Below are 20,016 nucleotides of genomic sequence, written 5' to 3'. Positions count from 1 at the left end.
GGTGATGAGGTTTTGATTGGCATTATTTTGTTCTTCATCCCTTTCATTCACGGAATTACTGTTTATTAACTCAGTATCACTGATAATATTATTACTAGATATGTAAGTCCTCTTTCTCTATCAAGAAAAAAATGGGCAAAATCTTTCCTCTTCCTTAAGATGCTTACAAGACATTCTGGCTGCTAGGATTCATTCCAACAACAAAATAAACAATATTGTACACCATTATTTAAGCCTATTACAGGGTCTCAGGGAGACGACCATCACACATTTGCTGCCAACATGCAGGTCCAAACTAGGCACTACCAGTTTCACCCGTAACCTGCCCCCATCATCCATATCCCATCGTCGCTGGACTTTGGAAGTAATAAGTGACATTTGGAAGAAGTGCCACTGGCGTGGGTTTGTTTAGGGTGGATCTTAACTTGCCAGGAAAGGACCCACCCACTGTGATCTCGGAGCCATGTCCTGTGGCACATCACATTGGGTATTCATATATAAAAACCTGACTGTGAAGATGAAACTCATGGTGAACCACACTATTTTCATCACAACGTTGCACCCTTTACCGACGTGACTTGAAAAAGCTTGAGCGCTTTCAACAACGAAAACTTCGATCTATCCTTAGAATGAAAAGGGAAGACCATGTCCTTAGATGGACTGGCCATGTCTGTCAGATGAGTGATATCAGATTTCCACCCCAAATCCTATATGGTGAACTTCGTTCTAGCACCTGACCTTGTGCAACCCCTATGAGGCGCTACAAGGACCAGCTTAAGCACACTATTAAGATGACAAGTCTCAGTCCACAAACCTGGGACATGCTTGCTCAAGACCATTCAGTTTGGCGCTGGACTATCCTTGCTGCTGTCAATCTGTTTGAAAGGGAACGACGCAGATGTGAAGAGACCAGGAGGGAAGCACAAAATCTCCGTGCAGCACAACCATGCCCTCCTCCAATAATTCTGTGCAATCGGTGTGGATGCTTATTCCATGCTAGGACTGGTCTGTTCAATCATTGAAAGTACATCCACAGACAGAAGTGAATTTATTGGAAGAAGTTAATTAATCGGAAATGAGTTAAGCCACCACTCACGATGATAGGCCTATACCAAAAAATGGCCTTTGGATAATAATACAGTCTGAAAAATGCACTAACGCTACCTGTAAATGCAATAATACCATAATCAAAATAAATTGGTAGAAATGGAAACACATTTCCGACTTGAATACACGGTGATGGTTGTATCCATCATTGCATCTTGATCCTTGTCACTGTAAGGAAATGGGTTAAGGAATAAAGCAAACTAAGGTTTATAACATGTGTGTTGTATGTTGGGTATTCAGCCACTTAACTGTACTGTTTAAGATCTATCTCTTTCCTACTAATCTGTTAAATGCCATACATACTGCATTCTCTCTACGTTGAGTCTCAATCAGATTCTGTTTCACCGTTGCCAGCTCATTTCTAACCATCTCCAGAGTATGATCATGTAAGTTTCTTTCCTGCTCGGCAGACTGGCTTGTCGTTCGGACCTGTGAAAACAAGGTAATTCCAGATTCATTAAATTATTTCACTAGAAATATGAAAAGAGTACACTGGACCATAGAGTAAGATTGCAGTTTTTAAATATTTTTAATTTTATAATTTGCTTTACATCGCACAGTCACAGGTAGGTCTTATGGTGATGATGGAAGAAGAAATGGCTAGGAGTGGGAAGGAATCAACTGTGGCATTGATTAAGGTACAGCCCCAGCATTTGCCTGGTGTGAAAATGGATAACCACGGAAAACTGTTTTCAGGGCTGCCAACAGTGGGGTTCGACCTCACTATCTCTGACTGCAATTAATTTTTTCTCAAATACTGCGCTGTTTGGATCTTTCTATGGCAAAGTAATAATTTCTATTTAACTGATGTCATTAATTTTCTCTTGCTGTATAATTCTTCACTAGATCATATACTTACCTTCAACCCTAAAATCTGCACTTGCTCTTGTGTATTCTGCTGGTGAATATTGTGCCCCTGTATGGGAAAACAGCGCTCATACCACTAAGATTGATGTGCAACTCAATGAGACCATGAGGATTATCACTGGTACTGTTAGATCTACTCCCACACAGTGGCTACCAGTCCTAGCTAATATCGCTCCATATGATCTAAGGAGGAAAGCAGCTAAGGTAAGCTTGCTCAAGAAGATCACCTCTCATAAGAAATCTCCGTTGTATGATGCCCTGCAAGATCCACCAACAACACGTTTGAAATCACGCAAGCCATCCTGGGTTGATTTAGAAGTAATAAATTCTTTCAACATGACCTACAAGTGGTAACAACGTTGGAACGAACATCCACCCAACAATGCTCACCTGGTTGAAGATCCTACAAAGAAGGTAGAGGGATTCCAACTACCATGCCAAACCTGGTCGAAGCTGAACCGCATTAGAACGGGTCAAGGGAGGTGTGGTCAAACCTTAAAGAAATGGGGTTTCTGTACATCTGCTGCCTGTGACTGTGGAGTGGAGGACCAAACCATACAACACATTGTTCAGGAGTGCCCACTTTGTGCTTTTGACGGTGGTCTGAATACTCTACACAAAGTGACACCATGTGCTCTGGAATGGTTGTCAAATTTGGATATTTCCATTTGATTATTTGTAAACTTTTGTGTACTTGTACAACCATACGATATATATATACTACCTGCCTGATTTATACCTGTCTACTCATAGTCATAAATGCTGTACTGTCTAAGCTTGTGCTGGGCTAAGTGGCGCAGACGGTTGAGACGCTGGCCTTCTGACCCCAACTTGGCAGGTTCAGTCCTGGCTCAGTCTCGTGATATTTGAAGGTGCTCAAATACATCAGCCTTGTGTCGGCAGATTTACTGGTATGTGGCATAGACAGTTGAGACACTGGCCTTCTGACCCCAACTTGCCAGGTTCAGTCCTGGCTCAGTCTTGTGGTATTTGAAGGTGCTCAAATACGTCAGCCTTGTGTTGGCAGATTTACTGGTATGTGGCGTAGACGGTTGAGACGCTGGCTTTCTGACCCCAACTTGGAAGGTTCAGTCCTGGCTCAGTCTTGTGGTATTTGAAGGTGCTCAAATATGTCGGCCTTGTGTCGGCAGATTTACTGGTATGTAAATGAAATTCTGTGAGACAAAATTCTGACGCCTCGGCATCTCCGAAAACCATTAAAAGTAGTTAGTGGGACGTAAAAACAATAACATTAATGTTGTCTAAGCCTCACTTATCATCTTATTATAGACATTTCTAGGCAGTTGATGTATCTGATTTGATATCAAAAAATTGATTTTTCTATTCTAGCATATTATACTGGATTATTTCATCCAGATACTTGAATCAATCAATGATCTGCATTTAGGGCTATCACCCTGGTGGCAGATTCGCTACCAACTGTTTACCTCATATTTACATTTATTTACTATTGTTTACCTAGCTTTTTCTTAAATATTTTCAGCGAACTTGTAAATTTATCAAACATTTCCCTTGTTAATTTATTCCAGTCCCTTACTCCTCATCCTATAAATGAATATTTGCCCCAGTCTGTCCTCTTGAATTTCAACTTTATCTTCATACTGTGATCTTTCCTACTTTTAAAACCTCCACTCAAGCCTATAGGCCTACTTCTACTTATGTCATTCCACGCCAACTCACTACTCACAGCTCGAAACATACCACATTATACAAATATAAATGGTCCATCATTGGACATTATAATTTTTCCAGCTAACTCATTCCTGGTTGCCAGCACCCCTGTGTGCTAAGTTGGGCTCATCAGGTGGTACCTGCTATTTGCTTTATGTCGCACTGACACAGATAGGTCTTATGGCAATGATGATGGGACAGGAAAGCCTAGGAATGGGAAGGAAGCAGCCATGGCCTTAATTAAGGTACAGCCCCAGCATTTGCCTGGTGTGAAAATGGGAAACCACAGAAAACCATCTTCAGGTCTGCCGACAGTGGGGTTCGAACCCACTATCTCCCGGATGTGAGCTCACAGCTACGTGCTCCTAACCGCATGGCCAACTCACGCGGTAGTTGGTACCTGGCACACCCACCAAGACGCATGGCTAGTGCATACCGTGGAGGCCACTGCATAGGCTACTTGGAGCCACCGGCAGTGCCAATGCACTATGAGAGACTTTGTCTCATATATCATCTGATGGCCAAGCAGGCATCAATTCTTTGTAATCTTGTCTCCTTACTTCCAAGTCTTCCCAGCCCAAAGTTTGAAACATTTTAGTAACACCATTACTTTGTCAGAAATCACCCAGAACAAATCGCACTGTTTTCCTTTGAATTTTTTCCAGTTCTCGTATCAAGTAGACCTGGTGAGGACTTGACCCAACCAATATTCTTATTGTTAGTGATCATCTATTCTGGTGGATGTTCTCAGGAGCAGGATTGCAATGTCAATCAGATTATTAATTTTTTTTCTAGCTGCTTTACGTCGCACCAACACAGATAAGTCTTATAGCGACGAAGGGACAGGGAAGGGCTAGGAGTGGGAAAGAAGCAGCCGTGGCCTTAATTAAGATACAGCCCCAGCATTTGCCTGGTGTGAAAATGGGAAACCATGGAAAACCATCTTCAGGGCTGCCGACAGTGGGGTTTGAACCTACTGTCTCCCGAATTCTGGATACCGGCCGCACTTAAGCATATTATTATTATTATTATTATTATTATTATTATTATTATTATTATTATTATTATTATTATTATTATTATTATTATCTATCGACATCAGAAGTCGTCGTTTGCTAGACTTCGGACCTTTAACGTTGCTCATTAATCTACTCAGCGCAATCGTTGTTTTCACCGCCTTATCTGTCACCCGTTTGATATGATCCCAAAAAGTAAGTTTGGTATCAAGTGTCACTCCGAGATACTTTATACTTCTGGATGTTTCGATTTCTGTTTGTCCAATATACATTGGAATGACGGTTGTGATCCTTTTTCTTGTCAAGAGAACAATCTCTGTTTTATGATCTGCAAGCTGTAATCTGTGATTCGCCATCCAATCTTTCACCCGTCGCATTACTTGATTTAGCTTAAACTGAGCCAGCTCCAAATTTCGAGCAACTATCAAAACAGCTATATCATCAGCATAGCCCACTAGCATTGTGTCTTCCGGCATCTCTAACCTCAACAATCCATCATATACTCGACACTTCTATATGGTGCCGAAGTCTGGGCTGAATCTCTGAAGTTTGAAAAATACCGGCGAAGGATAGCTGCGGTACAGCGGAGATCAGCTTTGCGTATTACAAGCGCATATCGCACAGTATCCGAACTTGCGGTCCTTACGATAGCAGCGGTAGCACCAATTGATTTACTTGCCTTAGAGAGACAGGAAGTCTGGCGAACTAAAGGAGAGCTCGGAAAGACGCGCGCTAAGGAGCTAGCTTATAGGCAACGAATGGAGCGGTGGCAGCAAAGATGGGAGGAAGATCCTCGAGGAAAATGGACTAATACCACGCCTAGCTGATTGGGTTGCCCGAGTTCATGGCGAGGTTAACTTTTACATTACGCAACTATTGACGGGTCACGGATACTTCCGGAAATTTCTACATAGAGTAGGTAGAGCGAGCGAATCGGCGTGTATTTATTGCAATGATATAGACAATGTATTTCACACATTTTTCGTATGCTATCATTGGTCAACTCAGAGAAGATGTTCATATACTGAGCAAGGAGAGTTGACGCCAGAAACTATTGTGCAGGCGATGCTACGAAACCAAGAATCTTGGGATCAGATAGCAGTATATGTAGAAGGCATCCTGCGTCAGAAAAAGAGAGATATGAATGCTCATGAACGGCAGTAAGGAGAAATAAAGAAGAAGAAACCTAAGAAATTAGCACGACACCGCCCTGAAGTAATGCGAGAGCGGTTCCGGGGCGGAGATATACGTCGTGGGAAAAGGGGGTGTGGGTTTTAGTGAGTAGGAATCTCACACGCTTGTGGAGTGCGGACCCTCACAAGTGTCTAATGAAAGATTTCCCACACTTCCCTCATAAAAAAATAAAATAAAAATTATTATTATTATTATTATTATTATTATTATTATTATTATTATTATTATTATTATTATTATTATTAGGATTGAGGCATAAGTTATGCCAACTATTTTTGCCCCATGCCTGAATGCGGTATCTACCAGACAAATGGAGATAAACAGATTGGAGTGGGGAGCGTGAGGTGCTGTGGAATGTACAAATAATGCCGAGTAGTTTTACCAGTTGTAGGATATGAGGCGAGGAAACTGTCAGTCATGTAATCGTTGTGTTATCCAGAACACGTTGCCAATGATGTAGGAGATGTCGGATACCAGTTGCCTCACCATCTATGAATTTTGAAGCCTCATGTTTCACAGTGTTGGCAATCTCCTTTCATGTCCCAAACCATCTCCCATGCAGTGATTCTTTTACTTTGGGGATGAGATCAAAATTGCATGAAGACAAGTCCGGTAAGTATAGCGGGTGCTCCAGTACTTCCCACACACTCTTTGTGTCTCATCATATCTGTTCTGCACAGAGCCTGACTCACTACTGCAGTCCCATCACCCAGTGAGTGGTACCTGTCCAATACACCACCATCTTGTGCTGTAGCCATGTACTATGAGTGTCATGCTTTCCAAGATATATGACTATTGTATGGTAGCACTGAGCATATGCGAGGAAAACAATAGTTGTCATGATATTCCTATGCCTTCTCCTTCCTCTTATGTTAATGTGCTATGGCTATGGAACCAAGCTCTGCATTCTGGAGACAAGTGCGTTTGAACCCCCTGTTGGCTGTCTTGAGAATGGCTTCCTGTGGTTTCCCATCTTTGCTTCCAGGCAGATGTTGTGGTACTTCCTATTCATAAGTCATAGCATATTCCTTCCACCTCCTTACCTAATTTCATTCACCATCATTCATTTCTTCTTCGTTAGCTCCTCAACTGTGGATAGTGTCAGGAATGGTGTCCAACCTTAAAAAAAGCCATATAATTTCATCTCACCTCATCCCCAACCCCGTATCAGGAAACAGGACTAATCCCAGAGTTTCACTAGAAATGAATCAAACTTGTTAAAACTAAGTGAAAAGGGTCTTTCTTCCTTTTCCAAACTATTTAGTGTTAGAATATCATTTATCCTCCTTATTTATTTCACCTTATTTTCTTGACACGGCATAAGCCAAAAAGCCTATACAGTATCACATGTCTATAAGTACGGGCCGTGAAAGCATCAATGGCAACATAATTCACACTGTTTCATTCTTTGCAAGTGATCTCGTGATGTTGACGTATTTTCATAACACATTCAGCTTTAATAATGACTAGCTAAAATCTATAGCCTATGATTATGTGTTATTTCATGTGCGCTACTAATGATCAAAATAGCACTGATTCTTTATGCCATACGCATCATTTACCTACATGAAAACATAATCAATATAATGACGTACAAATGAGCTTAGGAAGGTTCATTCGAGTGAGAAATATACCTGGTCCTGTAAAAAGAGTGAGGCTACCCCTACTAGTTAAGAACTCGAGACTGGCGTTAATCATAGAAACTACCTTACGAGGTTAACACAGTTAAGTGACAATTAATGAGGAAGTTGAAAAATTGGCTGTTGCTGCACATTTTATCTCTGGTCCATTTTCTAAAGCCAGAAACTTAATTAATTAAACATCCAACTAGACCTTCGGAATTGAGGATCTGAAAAAAAGTCTACACCAAGAAAAGTAAACAAATTCTCACCGATTTTAAAATACCCGAGAACCACGACTTAGTTACGAAGTTAACTTCCTGAAACCAGTACTAGGTGATAATCTCTGGTATTAGTTGATTTAGAGTGTTTATTTAAAATTAAATATTTCAGCTGATGACAATGTAATGATAGTGATTACAGTAATAAAATTTGTCCTTACATTTGAGAATTCAAAATGTCCCAGTATGTGGAAAAAAAAAAAAAAAAAATGGTAACCCTACTTGTACAATACTTTCACCAAACTTCAGCAATCAGAGTAGAGACCTTTCCCTTATAACTTACTAAGTTCTTGTTAAAAATTAAATAACTGGAGGTTCAACCTATTCAATACTCAAAAGAAAGAAACGTGGGACCGGTTTCGACCTTAGTCTAGGTCATCATCAGCCATAAAAAACATGTAAAATGTTTAAGAATGTTGGAGGTCAGTTTTTCACTGTTAGGCACAAAGACACGACATCACATTCTGTTCTGCACAAAGTCACAACATTAACAATCAACTTGCGAAGATCAAAAAGGCTTGAATTCGCAGACGAACAGATCTGTAGATGAAAGCCGCCAGCTCCCGGTGACTACGTGGCACACTCAAGGTCACGCACTGCGGCCAAACACCAAAGCAGAGTGGAGAACGTTTCGAAGGTCCAGAACCTGTCACGGCTGCGGGAAGCCAAGTACGTATAACCGAATGAGCACCCGTACTCAAGCTAAGATCTTGGTAAACAGTTGATTTGAAAAAACAATTGTAGAGAGAAGAAAAAAATGTAGTAAAAAGCGCAATATCGGAAAACAAATGAAAACTTATATGCACAGTGCGCTATTTAAAAAAAAAAAAAAAAAATTTTAGGTTATGATTGAAGTAGTCGAAGTTGGCGCAAGACAAAAATTTTTGAAAGAGGAGAATAAATTAAACGAGGAAGAGTGATAGTGAAATAAGAGAAAGAATAAAAGAAATTGAAGTTAGATGGTAATGAGGAAAGATAAGATAGGGAAATGAAGGAGGGGTAGTTTAAGGTGGGTTAGGAGGGTGGGTTATTGGAGGTAGAAAATGTGGGTGGGAACTATGTAAGACATGGAAAATAGAATTGGGGTTTTGGAATTTGGAATTTTTGAGAAGAAGAATTAGGAAGTCAAAAAGGATATTGGGTTTTTCAGAAATGTCGTTTAAATTGAAATTAGGGTTGAAGTACTGATCAAGGTGGATAAAGCAATTTTCAGTAATGTTTAAGAGGGGGCCTTTGTTAATGATTTTAAGTATGTTTATGTCATTGTCAATACTGGTGAAATTATGTTTGGAGTCTTGTATGTGCTGTCCTATGGCAGAGAATCTGTTGTATTTAATGGCGTTGACATGTTCAGAGTACCTGATATTGAAGTTGCGGCCAGTTTGTCCGACGTAGGAGGAACTGCAGTTGTTACATTTAAATCTGTATACACCAGATTTAGAAAAGGCATTAGACTTATTTAGAGATTTAGAGTTGTGTAAGATATCAAGACTTCTATTGTTAGTTCTAAAAGAAATTTTCATATTATGTTTTTTAAAGATATTAGTTATTTTATAAGCATCCTGAGTAAAAGTGAAGGTGGAAAAAGCAGTTGGTTTTATTGTGTCTTTAGATAAAGTGGTTTTTGGACGGTGTTTGAATTTGTTGATAATGCGGTTAATGAAGGAGTTGTTAAAGCCATTAAATTTAGCAATGTTGCGGATGGTGTTTAATTCATTATTTAAATCTTTTTTGGACATAGGGGTGTTGAAGGCACGAAAAATTAAGCTGTTATAAGTAGCACGTTTATGAGCTTGGGGGTGCGAAGAATCTTGTCTTATTGTAGTTGCTGTTTGGGTTGGTTTTCTGAAAATTTTGTAAGATAAAGAAGAAGGATGTCTAGTAATAGTTAGGTCTAGAAAATTAAGAGTTTGGTTGTGTTCTGATTCGAGGGTGAATTTAATGTTAGAGTCTAAGTTGTTGAGATGAAGAAGTGTAGAGGCTGCGTTGGTTGATTCCTCAATTCTACCTCCAATAACCCACCCTCCTAACCCACCTTAAACTACCCCTCCTTCATTTCCCTATCTTATCTTTCCTCATTACCATCTAACTTCAATTTCTTTTATTCTTTCTCTTATTTCACTATCACTCTTCCTCGTTTAATTTATTCTCCTCTTTCAAAAATTTTTGTCTTGCGCCAACTTCGACTACTTCAATCATAACCTAAAATTTTTTTTTTTTTTTTTTTTTTTTTTAAATAGCGCACTGTGCATATAAGTTTTCATTTGTTTTCCGATATTGCGCTTTTTACTACATTTTTTTCTTCTCTCTACAATTGTTTTTTCAAATCAACTGTTTACCAAGATCTTAGCTTGAGTACGGGTGCTCATTCGGTTATACGTACTTGGCTTCCCGCAGCCGTGACAGGTTCTGGACCTTCGAAACGTTCTCCACTCTGCTTTGGTGTTTGGCCGCAGTGCGTGACCTTGAGTGTGCCACGTAGTCACCGGGAGCTGGCGGCTTTCATCTACAGATCTGTTCGTCTGCGAATTCAAGCCTTTTTGATCTTCGCAAGTTGATTGTTAATGTTGTGACTTTGTGCAGAACAGAATGTGATGTCGTGTCTTTGTGCCTAACAGTGAAAAACTGACCTCCAACATTCTTAAACATTTTACATGTTTTTTATGGCTGATGATGACCTAGACTAAGGTCGAAACCGGTCCCACGTTTCTTTCTTTTGAGTATTGAATAGGTTGAACCTCCAGTTATTTAATTTTTAACATCAATAATTTCAATACGGAACAATGAAATTTTTATCTTTAAATTACTAAGTTCTTTGAAGAATGCGGATCACACAGTTTTCCTTACTTGGTCTTTGAGTAGGGTAACTTTGCGACCTAATCTTGTTCTCTGCATTTCTGATTCTACCAGCCGCTTCTGCAAATCTTCAATCTTCCGGCCTCGTTCCAGGGCAGATATCTATAAACACAGCATGATTAGTTGTATTATGTAAATATAGTGGGTATAGTGGGTATACAGACTTCATGCATACTTTAGATATAATTAAAAGCTATTTAAAACTTTTTAGATGAAAACAAAGATGGAACTGATCATTTGATACTTCAAATCTTTCAGTAAGAATACAGTAATATACCTTATAGTCAGCAGCATCTGCAAGCTGTGTTTTGAGTTCTCGATTATGAGCTTTAGCTTCATTAAGCTGCACCTGCAAGCGATCCACTTGCTTCACCATTTTCTTTAACCTGCAACAGAAAGTACAGTTCACTTAAGGAGACTTTTATGACCGTTATAATACTCTGAAGGACTCTTGAGATATTTTCTTACAGTCCTGGAGTAATTTCCTGCTTAGACACAGGGCTGTACTGAGGTGATCCTGCATCCCTGGCAGAACTGCCTCCTCTCCCCAACTATGCACTAAATTATTGTTAATAGTTGTTAATTCTTTTAATCCCCTCTATGGTCTCCCCAACCTCCTCTGGAAAACTACCTTCCTGAATTTTTTTCCAGACAGATTTAGCAAATTTTATACTTTTGCAAGAAGGTTTAATAAAAATGATGGAACTTGAAAAATAAAATGAACATATTGATGAAAAATATTGTACACAACAAATTAAATGTATCATTTCAGTAAATTAGTTACAAATTGTACATATTTTCTAAAAGTCAGATCAAAAATTAGATGTATGGCTTTTCAGGCATTTGCTCTATTAACCAGCGTTTTGTCTTAAGCCTGACACTAGACTCTTCAGAGTGGGATGTGTCAGACCCTACCCACTGGCGCTGGGGTGTATTTTCTAAAAGACTGAAAGTAAAACAAAATCTGTATCTTATTGTTTATGGCAGCTTCTGAACACTGGTTTTATGTGTGTGATGTATACTTGGCAGCATCGCCTCATCAAGCACAAATATAGATTCAGAAATCCAATTTAGAATCAACCATACTGAAGCATCCTTTACCAAACTACAATCCTGAGTATTTGATAATCATGATCTCACTGTTACAACGAACCTCGTATACAGTTCAGTTGTAGTTCCCAGCTTACTATATGGATCTGAATCCTGGGCATGCTACAGATGATATATTAAAAAGCTGGAACAATATCACCAGCAATGTTTAAGGAGAATTCTGCATATAACATGGAAAGACAGACGCACACATGTCAGTTTACTTGAAGAGGCACAGACCACCAGTACAGAAGCCATGGTTTTAAGACGTCAGCTACAATGAACATGGCATGTAATATGCATGCCCATTAATTGAATTCCCAAGCAAGTGTTTTACTCTGAGTTAACACAGTGGGTAAACATTGTTTGGGAGATCAAAGGAAGCAATTTAAGGATGTAATTAAGGCTAACATGAAGATGTGCCACATTGATGTTAACAACTGGGAGACCTTAGCCCTCACATCTTCATCCTGGAGATCATTGGTACATCATGGCACACTACCTTTTCCAAGAAAACCATAGCTGAATAATGAACGATAGGAGGCAATGTAGAAAGGAAAATGAGCAAAATAGGAGAAGAGGGGCTGAAATGAAATGGCGTATGGCTTTTAGTGCCGGGAGTGTCCGAAGACAAGTTCGGCTCGCCAAATGCAGGTCTTTCTATTCGACACCCGTAGGTGACCTGCGCGTCGTGATGAGGATGAAATGATGATGAAGACAGCACATACACCCAGCCCCTGTGCCATTGGAATTAACCAATTAAGGTTAAAATCCCCGACCCGGCCGGGAATCGAACCCGGGACCCTCTGAACCGAAGGCCAGTACGCTGACCGTTCAGCCAACGAGTCGGACAGAAGAGGGGCTGTTCCACCTGGGATTATCTGCTATCTCTGTGGCAAATTGTGTGCCTCCCGTATTCGACTGTACAGTCACCAGCAGACTCACAGATGAAGAGGAGTTCTGTTTGGAAGACCAACCTACTTGATTTTGAGTGTTTGCTATTGTATAATAAAGAACAGACTTTATTTGATTCATGCTACATGCAGTATATACAATAAAACCTTGTTAAGTCATTTCTGCAGGGGACAAGGAAAAAGAAAGTGTTAAGTGAGAAAACGTACTACTGAATACACAAATAAAAACTTTCCAACAGGGATATGGAAACACTATACAGATATGATTTTTTCCGACATGATAGCATTTTATGTCATGTATCCACAGATACAGTGAAAACTTTATCTACCACTAGCTGATGTACCCGTGCTTCGTTATGCATTGTATACGAAATTCTAGTGCACACGTTACGAGCAAGATTGCAAGTCACCAAACAATTTTTTTCATAAGAAGACTGAGTTAGGGAATTTTCACTGTAATGGTAGATCCACTTGCATACCATTAGTCACAATCAGGTTGGAGAGTTTTCATTATAATGGTAGACACTTTCCACCTGCCTTTTTACATCCTCAGAAAGACTGTCTTAGTGGTTTTCTGAACTGAAATGAATATGCATTACAATGACGTCACTAGGAATGGTGCAATTAAAAGCAATGCTTTCATATGAAATACTCGATCAAATGAAACACTGCATAGTTTTCTCTCTTTTAAAGAACAAGACTACACTGCCATTCTAACATGTAACGTGAAGTGATATATCACCGTTAAGAAATAATATCCAGAGTAGAATATGGTGTACAAAACACAAACAGTTATTGGAAATTCTGTAGTAATAAAATATGAATTGTTTCTTTGACCACATTCATAATATTATATTCAAAATACAACAAGATTTCCAGAATGTTCATTGCGTTTCCAGAGCTGGAATGACCAAGCTGCAGACAGCCGTGATTCGTGAACACTTTTCGTATTTTTTTCGGCGGGGAGAGGGTCGAATATTGGAGATTCCCAGGGCAAAAACTATGCCCTCTTACTAATCTGTTTCCTAGGAGTACCCGATGAGTAGGAAAATATCAATTCACTATACTGGCGGCGGAAAAAATCTATCTTGGCTTGGAGGCAAATTTTTCCTCCAAGCCAGAGGAGAAATCCCATCTTCACTGATAATTTGGAATAAAATGAATGTAGAATTTAATAAAAGTGAAGATGAAGAAGCTTTTCTTAAGAAATGGCTCTTTTCACGGTTGAATTTTGAGTTATTTAGTGAATTGTGCTGCTATAATTTGGAATAGGCCTAAATTGCTATTCTACACCAGGCCATACTACCACTACCACTACTAAGTCAGCCTCTGCCTTAAGTATGTACACTGCTCATTCAAAACAGCGCATCAGAATAGGGATCGAATAACTGGAATACTATGAAGAATCAGTGTGTTACGTACCAGCTGTATCAGAAAATGTATGAACCAGAGGAATTGCTTGCTAAAGAAGAAAGTTTTCTAATTCCCGGCTATTTCTTGCCAATATTCAGTCAGGCTATTATACTCGGTACACAGCAATAATCCCATCTGTCGGAGCTGAGGGGCAGCATAAGAGACAAATAACATCACAACAAACACTTATCAATGTAATGTTATTGTTGATCAATTTTATGCGCTTTCGATATTGTAGGCCTTCATATTTAGTTTTCTTCTGACTCTGAAATACCACGCTTATCATATAATACCAATATATTCGGGACAAATATTTTAGGTTCCCTATGGGAATCAATATCTACAACACTTATCATAGTCGATACGGTAAAAGTGAATAAGACGCAAAAGTCCGGAAATTGTATTCTCTGTAACTTTTGTTATGTAGTACTTTTCGATAGGACCAAATATATTGGTATTAAAAAATTAAATTTTACGGGACTTCGAGTTTATGATGTGCTAAGCGGTAAAATGTATTAATGAGGAATGCATTAATGAGGTTTCACTGTAAATTATTAATTAGAAATAAAAGAAAAAGAGGGCTATAATAAACAGTTGAAAACATATGTGCTGAATTCAAATTATATTAATATAAAATGATATCTTATAATATCTAAAAGATTAACAATTCAAAATGTTGAATTCACTTTAACATTTGGTTGAAAAGCTGTAAATTGTTTGTTATGAGCGTTAGTGAAAAATATCCCTTCCCAGGAATTGTGTTCTAATTATTATTTTACTTTCCATTTTATTGCTTTGTGTGAAGCAAACTCATTGATTATGTCATTGGAGTCCAGTTTTGATGCTTTGACATATTCTATTAGTAAGATAGCTAAATTTGATAGTCTATTATCGCCCATACTCAAACCTACCAACTAACAACTTAAGTAATATTTTTAATCAGCAACAGAAGGCTCATTCTTGATTTATTTTTAAAGTGTAGACCTACACAGCAGATCGTATCTAAGATAAAATTCTAAAAGAATTTAATTGTATGAAGTCCACATGTTCAATACATGTTTGCCATTTGATAAATGATCTGTCCAAAATGCTACATAGGGCATGTTTTGACCTAGCCTAGAGGTCATCATCTGCTAAAATAACATAAAGAAGAAAGATATATACTGGCAACCATTCTGATCTATAGAAGCACAGGGCTGGAGAAAAGAGGAAATCCTGGCTATACTTGTATTCTCCATGAACAAATGTAATGGATTTTTCAAAGCTTCACTCCATTTCCAGAAGCATGACAAATAGAACAATATTTAACAGTCTTCACAATTTTTAAGTACCTCCTCCAGTCAATCAATAGTTTATTAAATACAGTTGGACCTATACTTACAACTAAATTCATCCAACTTTGAAGCTATGTACTTTTTAAACATAGATTTCCATTGATTTTGTTGATTGTATTTTATCTCAAGTTTTTTATTCATTACTGTTTTTTATATATATATCTTTCCTCTTTATGTTATTTTAGCTGATAATAACCTCTAGGCTAGGTCAAAACATGTCCTATGTAGCTTTTCAGACAGACTTCATACAGATATTTAAAGTCAATACAGAACCGGAATGAAGTTCATTACTTGTAATCACAGCGGATTATACCAATCTAACTCTCAAACCTTGTTTCTTTCTTGTTTAATTTTGGTCACTTCTTTTGCCCCCACTGTGACTGTGCCGTTGATATGGGCAAATCTTGATATCCCTTGGTATGGCCCTGCCTAGACCAAGGATTTAAATTCTGAACTGCCTTATAAATTCATCTCACCCAATCCCCGACCCCATATCAAGAAATAGGACTAAGCAGCAGACATACACACAAGTATCATTTAAATTCAACAAAATCAAGTAAGAAACAGTAGTGGCAAGTATAGAATGTGGCAAAGTCATCACATGTACAACTCTTCAAAGTTTACTCCTAATACAAAGAAGAGAAATTCTTCCTTACCGCATATTAGCCTCATCCCGTTCAGACTCCAACAGATTGCGGATGCGTCCATTCTCCTCCTGTAGAGACAACTTGCGTCGCAGCAGATCAAGGTGTAGATCTTTCCTCTGGAGCTGTTCTCTCAGTGTGCGTACACGACGTTGTAGTTGGTACACAGCAGAGGTCTGAAAATAAGCACCACTCCTGGCACCAATAAGGCAGTTCTCTTGGTAGTTCCCAAAAGCATGAGCAATCACACTTACACTGATTACACTGTTTGGTCTATACAAAAGCAAACCTTGATGATGGTGATGATGATGATGATGATGATGATGATGATGATGATGCTTGTTGTTTAAAGGGGCCTAACATCTGAGGTCATTGGCCCCAGAAAGCAAATCTTTGGCTGGTGTATGCATCATATTAACACAGGGTAGTTTCAGAACACCTCTTTTTATGTACTGTAGGTTAAATTTTAAAAAAATAAAGCAGATCTACAACGAAACATCTGTTTAAAGAAATAAAGGGGACTGATCCTATTGCAGATAAATAAAGTTTTGGATAATAAATGTTTACCAATTTTTAGAGCTGGAATTTTAGAAACTGACTCTTAAGTTACAGCTGCATGAAAGTATTATATGTATTTTTGTTTAAAAAGTGTTCAAACAATACAGTATACACCTTAGATACAGTCACCATTTCTTTAAGAAAAAGTCCAAAATATGTTGTATGAACCATAAAAACACTTCATTTATTTTTTCATTCTGAGGTGGTTTCATAATTTTCTTACTGGACTGATGAAATGTTCTAGTTTGTCCTTTATTTTAACCCAGTCTGAAACCATACAAATTGTTACATTTAAATCTGCTTCTACAGTTTGCAAAATACCTTCATTTTTCACTTTCCTAATTGCCTCAAATGTAATTGCAATCCCTCTGTGTTTCATTGATATATCGCATGCACAATAAAATTACACTTAGACCAAGTCAAATTGAGACTGACTAATGTCTCACAGTATTGGAAGAGGTAAACCTGGCTGTCATGTGGGAGGCAAGGGGTGGGCTTAGCAGGCTTGCTTGAATAATGATTGCAGAGTATGGTCACTGAACCTCATATGAAGTGTTGTTGAGCTCAGACGCATTCTCTGACCTACTTAATGATAAAGTTTGAGTGCTGCTGATGAAGCCTCCAAGGTCCAAACAATATGCTAGCTATTACTGTGTATCATAAGCACTGCCGCCTTGCATCTGAGTGCACGGGGGCGCCATGGTGTCAAGGGCAGAAGAGCAGGAAAAGGTTAGCAGTCTGGCATCACGACAGCAATACCAGCCTGTACTTCAAGAATTTCAGGAAGTTTTCACAGAGATTTTAAGACTTGGTAAGACTCAGACTAACTAGATTTATTATCAGATCTTCTTGCTTTTAACTGAGAATGTTCCCGTTACTTCAAGATTGAGCTGATAGATCTGCAGTGCAACACCTGTGTCGAGGACATATTCCTACAATCCCAAAATGTGCACGATTTTTATAAAGCACTTCTCCAACAGCAATATGCTCACCTGCGCACGCAATCTGCTCATACCTTTCAGTATTTGAAGGGTGTCGCTGAACAATGGGACAAGCGCCACTGATCACTTTCTGCAGGAGAGGCAAAAGTAAATGGCTGAAAAGACCCAGCTCATGCTGCTTCCACCTAAGACTGACTGTGCACATGTCCCGTTGTTTCATTCTACTTTGCATGGTAAAACAAGGTTTGAGAAGTACATTCTCATATGAGAAGCACAATCTAACATGCTAGATTGTGAAATCTTTCATTCATTTTAATGAAAAATTTGTGCCTTGTGAAGTGTGAAGACAAATATAACTCATGACGACTTCTTTGTAAGTGTTCACCTCTGCTAATGGGAGGGATGTAGCTTGATCTGTGTGCGTATAATAGAAGAAATAATATAGTTATGTAAGAACATTTTTACTTAAGTACAAAAGTAACCACTGAGTTTATGGGCTCTTAGATATGTACCGCACAGCCATGAAAATAATTAATAAGTAGAAGTAGAATAACTTACTATAGTCGGCGCAATTCTAGCAGGAACTTCAACAGCTCTCATCAAAACATACAATTGCCGAGAATCTCGCAATCATTTCCTTTTATTACAAGCCCGTTCTAAAGGATTAATAGACCTTTTACATGTTTTATTAAGTTGTCTTTCATCACTTTGCAATAGTTTCACAGCATCCGACATACCTAGACACCAAACAGGAATGAGTTGAATAAAGATTGTGAAAGCACAAACAAACGTGTTAGACTCGGGAGGAAGGAAAGCCCAGATTGGTTAGTGGGGACTACACAAACTGACAGTGTTTTTATTGGCACATGTCCTGCTGTTCCACTAGACACAAAATACGGCTCGTTCAACTAAATCAAGCCTGCCTCGCTTTCTAGTGGATTTCCCTTTTAACAGACTATGAATCACATTAAAAGAGGCCTCAGCCTCGATGTTCCACTGAAATTTCTACCTTGCTTGAATTGATGCTTGTCCTGTTGTTCATGCGCATCCTCCATTTCTTTTCACCTATGTATGTGAGCATCTTGTTTTCTTGTTATGAAATTGACCAAGTACCAGCAGCATACAGGTTTAATGGACTTTAACCTGTGCATTTCTGTGTGACTATTGTGAACCCTTGTTCCAAACATAGAACACATAGTATTGTCCAAACTCACACACGTCCTATTTGTGTTCACAGTTTCTTTTCTTCTGCTGAAAAGAGTGAATTTGTGAGCCTATATGTAAAGTGTTATTATTTTATACAGTGATACATTGCTATTCATTTCACTCATGGAACTCAAAGAAATAGATAAGGAAGATCTTAATGCATTTGTTTTTGCTGATGATGTTGCCATTTGGGGAGAAACTGAGAGAGATGTTCAGAGGAGACTGGATCTTTGGAACGCCAAGTCTAAAGAATATACGTTAACTGTGAGCAAGAGCAAAACAGTGGTAATGAAAGTTAGCAGAACCAATACACCTTGTCACCTCACCTTCGAGGGAGAGAAGATTGAATGTGTGAATATGTATAAATATCTGGGGAGTACAGTATCATATGAGAGAAGTGCCAAGAATGAAGTGTTGAACAAGGTGCAAAAAAGATCCAACTTCTTTCATCAAGTACAGAACATAGTATGGGACAAGGAAGTTCCTCAGAGGTCTAAACAGACCCTGTTTAAGATTTATCTCCTGCCTACCATGATGTATAGTCTAGAGAGTTGCTGAGTGTTGCAAGGCTGAAGTAGCTAGGACACGTTAAGCAGATGCAGGTGACTCGAACACCAAGGAAGTATTTTGAAAAGCTCATTCCGGGACGAAGTCCAATTGGATGCCCTAGAAAAAAGGTGGTTAAATCAGATAAGAGAAGACCTAGAGAAGAGAGGAGAAACATGGGATGCGCTAGAGTGAAAAGAAGCATACAACAACTGTAATAAATGGAGACACATTGTTCTTAAACATCCCACCCAGCTCGCTGGAAGAAATTCATGATGACGATAATGATGATGATGATGATGACATAAAATTATTGGTGTCGTGTTAAGTTTGATTATGAAGGCTGTGAATGCAGATTTTATTTCATCAATCTGATTTCACCAACAAACCTTTTGCTTACCCTGTCTGTCACAACTATCAGCGTACATCCATCTCTCTAACATAATTTCACTGAATATTGTAATGGTGGGGGATAGCCAGAGAGCTGGCCAGATGTGGTATTGCTCCTGGGGAGCAATTGCAAATCTTGACTACTACTGCTGTAGACAGTGAAATCGAATATGTTAACAATCATCAAGCAGACAATGCTGTATACTAACTATGGCAGTTCTGCCAAGCCTGTCCATGAACTGTGAGAAAATGACCATTGATTTTCAGTCCTGGTCTCAAGACTAAGCATTGAAATTCTGAGAAACGATTGGCCAAGAGCAAAATATCACCTAAAATCTCCTACCATGCT

At 38.8% G+C, this 20,016-nt stretch overlaps 1 protein-coding gene across 1 annotated transcript in view; it reads right to left on the bottom strand.

Moving 5' to 3' along the window:
- Positions 1–20,016, bottom strand: part of LOC136880868 (coiled-coil domain-containing protein 170) — a 169,103-nt gene that overhangs the window by 22,734 nt on the left and 126,353 nt on the right. The window contains exons 12-15 of the mRNA XM_068229155.1: positions 16,039–16,202; positions 10,910–11,018; positions 10,624–10,734; positions 1,411–1,536 (exon numbers count right to left, since the gene is read on the bottom strand). Of these exons, the coding sequence (XP_068085256.1) occupies positions 1,411–1,536; positions 10,624–10,734; positions 10,910–11,018; positions 16,039–16,202 (510 nt within the window). The remainder of the gene's footprint in view (positions 1–1,410; positions 1,537–10,623; positions 10,735–10,909; positions 11,019–16,038; positions 16,203–20,016) is intronic.

This window comes from Anabrus simplex, chromosome 9 (genome assembly GCF_040414725.1).
Source record: "Anabrus simplex isolate iqAnaSimp1 chromosome 9, ASM4041472v1, whole genome shotgun sequence".
NCBI classification, from domain to species: domain Eukaryota; kingdom Metazoa; phylum Arthropoda; class Insecta; order Orthoptera; family Tettigoniidae; genus Anabrus; species Anabrus simplex.
This window is presented reverse-complemented; position numbering and strand designations above follow the sequence as displayed.